A 7,003-nucleotide genomic window follows, 5' to 3' on the forward strand; every position below is an offset into this window, starting at 1 on the left:
TCAGAAGCATTTGCATTATCCTGAGGATATGATGAGGGCTGAACCAGAGCAGCAACATCAATGATGGAAAAAGTGGAGATGGAGTTGAATGCCTCAAAATGAAACTGAAACTTTTGTATTTCAGATGTGTCAACAGTATTCTGATAGAGGGAAATAAGATAATGGTGTTCCTGTATTTGCCTCTGTCTTCCTGTTAGTAAAACAGCACTCGTTAAAGTCTTGAGTCAAAGATATTGTCCAGTTAGGTAAACATTATGCAACTTTTCAGACAAGAGTAAATATATAAATATTATTTCACAGACAATAATGTTTAATATTTTCACATTGAAGAAATAAACAGATATGAAGATTAACTCTTATATTTTACAGGGTTTTTGAAAGACATGAAACAAATTTATGTATACATAAAGAAAAATAAGAATTATAAATGAGCTTATTGTGATGACATTACCCATAAGGACCAGCAAATATTACTAGAATATCTTCTATGCTTCTCATATTTAAGCTCTTTATCTATTAAACGGATATGTCATTAATTCCTTGGAGCATTACTGCTTATCAGAATAATTTGATTTTTTTTCCCTCAACGATGAGTGAATCCGTTACACTTGGAATTTCTAAGAACCTAGTTTTAGTCTCTATTTTCAAAGAATGATAAAGCTCAGAAATAAAGCCTTAATTAAGATAACAAATATTGGCCATTAAAGTGGAACCAAGACAAGACTCTAAAATAATATATTTGTTAATAGTAAATCCACGTTTATGAACCTTAGTGAATATTAGTAAATAGTTATCTTTCTTTTTAAGTAAATAGTTAAGTCAAAAGACTCTTGTAGATATGTTAAAGATTATAAAAATCTAAAATTTATTTAGTAAGTGGCATGAAATGATTTTAAAAAGGAATTTCTATGTTACAGAATTTTTTATTAGAAAAGTACCATAAAGTATGATGGAAAATAATATTTTGACCCTTTGAAATAAGGTAGGATAGCTTTTGAATATTTACATGCACTAATGAATTATATGCCAGATTTTCCTGAAATGATACCTAGTTCCCATTAAATCAGTGCTCACTCACTATATGAGCTATTTTTCTTCAGAACTGTATTCTGTGAGGAATCCATTTTTGATCACAGAAATTTAAATTTATTTAAATTTAGTATACATATATTAATAATTGTATATGGTGAATCAAAATGCCCTTATCTGTAATAAATACATTGTATGATATTAAAATGTTCCTTTAAAAAAAGAGAGAAAGAGTAAATCAGTTACAACATTTACATTTGGTATCCTATTGGGTAGATATGCAGCCTTTGAAATAGACAATTATTGATTTTGGTCTACAGTGATACATTTTGGTCTTAACCTATAATTCTATTTGTATTTCTCTTTAACATTTTAATAGCATTCATAATAACTTCATTTTCATCATGTTTTCCTAAAAACTTTGTATGTTATATATTATTAAAAGGATTTTTGCTTCTTTTTGATTAAAAGTTTCTGTAAAGGGTAATACTTGAAAAGTTAACTTGTTACCTAATCATTTTCAAATAATGAGTAAAGGTGCATCTTTGTGAATATATTTTAAAATCTTGGTTACTATAGTAGAAAGAGACACTAGCAATGAAAGCTTGAATTTATTTCTATGACTCACATACAATGAGTATTTCAAATTTTATTCTAGAGTATTTTTAAATACGCAGCAGAATACTACTGCTCTCTATGAAATGATCCCTTTTTACAATGATGAAACTTAACACATTATTTTTTATAATCTTTAGAGTATGATATTTGCATTCCAGAATTAATGAATTATAAAAGATCCAGATACTTTTGATTGGTTAAAAAAATAAACATCTTTATTTGAATCCTTCTGATAGTAAAATAACCATAACACCAGTTAGGATTAGGATATATACTATTTGAACTACTGTTCTACATATATCAAAATTCATATGCTTTTTATAAATAGATTTATCTATTTATCTTATAAAACTTAGCTTTAAAGCTATTACTGCTATGGATATAAAACAGGCCTTCAGAGCATTATAGACTATAAATAAATGCTTCATTCTTCACCCACACCAACCTCTTCTAAAGAAAGCTTACCAGTAGTCTTGCACAGTAGTGAGCAATTTTAAAAAACTATTAGGCATAGAGAGTAAAGGAAGATAATATTTATGTTAGAGCAATTTTCACCATAAAACATCTAAAAAGTTAAAAACTGTGAATGAATTACCTTTAAACCATGGTCCTTATGGTCAAATTAATTTTCTGAATACCACATTTTTTATTATTTTAAATGACAAATATTTTACATTTCATGGAGTACCTGAACAGCATTAATTTGCCCGGGAACTAAAATGCTATAGGGTCTTTCTGACCAAAAGTAAATGCCATAAATTGAAGAAGTTTATCTCAGAATGAGGATTAGGGTATTTACATACAAATAAATACCCAAATAACTCTTTATATCCCAAAAATAACGATATACCCTCAGATGTGTTTGTCATAGCCAAAATACAAATTATTTGTGTAAAGTCTAGCCTGCTGAGTAAACAATTATTTTTTAAATATAGCAAGTAATACAATTAATGTAAAACTTTTCAATTAAGAGAAATTAAAATAATTATAAATCTAATGTGTAATTCTCAATATTCCCTGGTGCTTGCAAGTGTTCTTTAGCGTAACAGCAACAAAGGACTCTTTTAAATTGGATATATTTTTTAGCTTTATTTCCGATGCTGTGCAGCATAAGAACTCAGTGTTCAGAGATAAATGTGTAACCATGGAAAAGGAATACAAAAAGGAATTAATTGCCCTATTAGGTAATGAATACTCAGAGGAATGAGCATTAGTGATTTATGGCTTGAAGTGCTTGGGTCTGATCATCATTTTGGCCTTTTTGAAGGAGGACTTATAGCCACCAGGCTGTGCCTCACTCATACCAGGCCAGGTGCCCCAGAAAATCCCATTACGGACACCTCTGTATTTTTGGTGATAATATTTGCCATTTAAGTTTGCAGAAAGACATGCATCAAACCACCAGCCTGAACTGTAGAAGTGCCCACAGTTCCCAGAGGGGTATCGATCATTGTCTCTGTCTGGGGTGGTAAAAAACTTCATGTCGTGGTTGTAGTGTTTACTGAAACGTAAGGCATCTCCAGCTGTGCCATTATAGTTACCAACGTGTAAACGGTATTTGAGAAACTCATTGGCCACATAAAACTCATCATACAAGGCATAGAGTTTGACACCATTAAAGTCTTCAAGATCTATTCTTAGAATCATCTCGTTACTCTTGGTCAGAAGGTGGATTTTATCATTCCCCAGCCAAAATTCTTTTCTGATGTTTCCAAAGCCTGCTTTGTAGTCTTGCCATGTTTTGTTGAAGTTGGTGCTTCCGTCGAGACGTGCCTGCAGCACTGTCCAGCCTCCCCCCATGGTCTCCATGTCACAGTAAACTTCGAAGCTACTATTTTTGGGATCCGGTGTAACTCTGTAGGTCTCACTGCTTCTTTTGCCTATAGTGTAGTATTCGGAGCAATCTTTATAGATTAGATGTTGAACTGAAGGGAGAAGAAAAGAAAGACATTGGATTTTGTTAAAAAAAAAAAAAAAAACCCAAAACTATGCATCTGAAGAATTCTTTGTATGTACAAAAGCAGTTTGACAGCTCCATCAATGGTGATAATGGAAACTTACTCTGCTAAACTTACTTGAAACTGTTTAGCAAATGCTTGTTAAGGCCTCAGAAAAAGAACCTGATGTTACAAAGCAGACAACACACTCATGGTTGGTAATAATTTTGACATCGACAACAATCAACAAGAAGAAGAAATAAAAAAAAATAGTTTTAAGAATTTAGTCATTTTTAGTGAGGGCTACCCTCAATAGGCATTCTGCCAAAGGCTTGATAACATTTTTACACTTAATCTGCACATGATCCTTATGATGTAGATACTATTGCAAATCTGCTGGTGACAATATGTATATTCAAAGAGGATCAGTGGCTTGCCCAAGTTCTCAGAAGCATTAAGTGGCAGCGTCAGGACTGAGTTCTAGCTGGCTGCATAGCTTGTTCTTGTAACCACTGCATTAACTGGTCCTGAAAGTCAGATGATTCCAGCTCTCCTATTCGCGCTTACAGAGGAACCATAGGCTTCTCTTTCCTTTCACCTAAAGGGGCTGATGGCCTTCGCTGTCAAAAAGTGTTACAGGATATGTTCCAAATGACATGTTAAAATTCTAATGCACAGCACTGATCATACATTCACATTTATTTTACTTGCTTGACCACTAAATAAAGAAGCTCAAAAAAAAGAAGCTCAAGTTAAAAGGAAATTTTTTCAATAATATTCCAATATTCTTATTACCCAAAGAAAGTATTTAGCCAGGTTTCATATATTTGATTTCTAGAAAGAAATGACAGGTGATTATGTTCAGAATAAAAATAATAATTAGGTAGCATGGTTCTGTAGGAATCCAATACAGGTATTTACTCCCAGATAATTTTTATAAAAATCTATCCCAGGTAAGTTAAGTTTAATATAGGCTGTCCCCCCCAAAAAAGTATGCACACTTTGAATAATTATAATAATTTCAATGGGTTAAGTCTAAACAGAAAGAAACATCAATGAGCTATCAACTGTTAATGTGTGTATACATTTGGGGGGGGCACCCTGTATAAACTACTCTGAGTCATAATAAATCTATTCATGTGTATTTAGGATTCAAAGTATTCTGATATTTTCCTAAAACTTTTAGTTAAAAAAAAAATAGACGAGAATCGAATGTGTGTCCACGGATGTCATCTACCTCTCTGCCTTGCAATGTGTAGGGTAACTTCAGATAGGAGCTGCCTAGTGTATTAGCAACAGAGGTCCTGAAAACCCCCACCTAGCTTCCCTGGCAGCTTCCCTGGGGATGGAGCAGGCATGAGGTACTCGTTCCAAATGAACGTGGTCCCTGCCCTAAAGCACCATATCCCTTCAACCTCACACTCGTGGTGAGTCCTAGACCTAATGCCCAGATGGCTTTCCAAAGTGTAACAAGACCATCAGCAGCTGTGGCCCCAGGAACTCAGATGCACAGCCAGGGTTTGGAGGAACCAGTGCCACAGCTGGTTCATGGGCAGAGCAGGCAGTTAGGTTCATGGGCAGAGCAGGCAGTTAGGTTTGTTATCTTTGACACACATTTATTAAAGTTAATTCAGGTCATCTGGATGGTGAGGATGGGTTGTATTGTTACAGGAATGTGCTCCTTCCCTGAGTGGCGTTCCAAATCTCCCCTTACCATGTTTTTGTGTCACTAGGTCTCAAAGCAAAAAGTTTTACCCACACGTGAAACCATATGACTGCCTTTATTCCAGCTATTAAATCTCCCATTTTCACTAGGTATTTGGGGTTATCTACTGCAGATTACTTGCCAAGATCTTTCAAAGATCTCCTATTGCTACATGAGAAAGGAGCGGTCAGCAGACCATAGAAACTGACTTTCTATGAACAGAGTACAACCGCAAATACTGCCTTGTCTCTCTCTATGTTTTCAAGCACTTCAGTAAAGAGATAAGCTAAATGCACTAAAATGTTAAAAAATTCTACTTCTCTACAAAATTTATATGTAAATTTGACATCAGCAAAGTTCTTTGAAATTGAAAGTGCTTTCTAATGGCTACAGAACTAATCATGATTTTTGTAACTACCATTTCTATGATCACACATTTGCAGAGATATTAGTATTTTCCGCACTACCTGGCTGAATAAAAGGCTTAATTTATTTAACCGGTCATTTTATTTAACTTATTTGCTCGGGTTAATGTTTATAAGTATTGTCTAGCTACCTAACATCCATGAACAAATGATAAGAAAATGGTTATTTTACATACCTGGACGTGATTGTATCTGTTCTTGACTGGGACACTTTGAACACTTCCCATCCAAACTATTGACCACAAATGTCAGATTTGCCACTTTGCTGTCAACATAATTTTCTACGTTGTTCATGTTGACAAGATTCAGCTTCTCCAGGCGACCCTGAAGCACGTCGATCTCCTTCTTCGCATTCTTCAGGTCAGAGGACAGCTTGTTCACCTCGCTCTCCAACTCTGTAACTCTGTTGTCATCCTCCTCTCCCGGGTCTCCCGTGCCCGGGTCTCGGTTGTCATCCGCCTGCAGTTTGCTGTCTTGGCAACATTTCTTCAGGCTGCTTACGATTTCCTTGAGGTTCTGGACTTCTTTGAACACCTCCTCCATCCTGCCGAACTGCTTGGGGAGCTGAATCGTCAGCGGGGGCAGGTTCACCTGGTAGGGGCATTCGCCTCCCTGCTCGCATTTCCCTCTGCTCTCTAGCCTCACCGGGCAGGCGTCCTTGGCCGTTTGGTCTTTAATTTCTTCTGTGTCATTGTTTGCCGCAACCAAACAACTGTAAGCAGCCAGGACAGCCGAGCTCAGGCAGCACCAGGTGGCCAGCTTCATCTCCGCGGCGGCGCGCACCCCAGCAGGGAAGTGTGGAAGCGTGCTGGGCTGGAGCTGTTTTAACAGCCGCAGCTGCCGGCCTGACTCAGGCTTTCTGTTGTCAGAAAAGGGCGGGAGCACTTGCATCACAAGTTTCAGAAACGAGGAGTTGCCCTCAGCCAGCTCAGTTTGCCAAAAACTGTTCCTTATTCCCAATCAGTAATTCCTCATCCGGGATTACTATGAGTTGGTTGGATGCACATAATTGAACAAATTTTACTTTCATCGTTTACTTGATAAAGCACAAGAAAAATCTTGTATTTCAAAATAATGATGCTCCAAGTAAATCATTTAATTGTACCTAACTCCACTAGAAAAAAAATATTTCGAAGATACAAATTAAGTCCTAGTTATTCACACTATCTGAAGAACAGAAATATTTACAGAAACAGAAATAGTCCTGTTTTCTTTTTAGTACATGGCATTGAGGGTCCTGCATTTTCTTCATGTTGGACATGCAGGTGAAGTCTTAAAATTGTTAAAAA

At 35.8% G+C, this 7,003-nt stretch overlaps 1 protein-coding gene across 1 annotated transcript; it reads right to left on the reverse strand.

Annotated features, from left to right (window-relative positions):
- Nucleotides 1-292: 292 nt before the first annotated feature.
- Nucleotides 293-6,540, reverse strand: FGL2 (fibrinogen like 2). Its single transcript, XM_023751106.1, has 2 exons — nucleotides 5,891-6,540; nucleotides 293-3,572 (listed from the first exon to the last, which is right to left on the reverse strand). The coding sequence occupies exons 1-2, from the start codon at nucleotides 6,477-6,479 to the stop codon at nucleotides 2,866-2,868; spliced, it is 1,296 nt and encodes a 431-aa protein (XP_023606874.1). The 5' UTR covers nucleotides 6,480-6,540; the 3' UTR covers nucleotides 293-2,865.
- Between the last annotated feature and the right edge of the window lie 463 nt (nucleotides 6,541-7,003).

Source organism: Myotis lucifugus, unplaced genomic scaffold (genome assembly GCF_000147115.1).
Source record: "Myotis lucifugus unplaced genomic scaffold, Myoluc2.0 scaffold_18, whole genome shotgun sequence".
In the NCBI taxonomy this organism is placed as follows: domain Eukaryota; kingdom Metazoa; phylum Chordata; class Mammalia; order Chiroptera; family Vespertilionidae; genus Myotis; species Myotis lucifugus.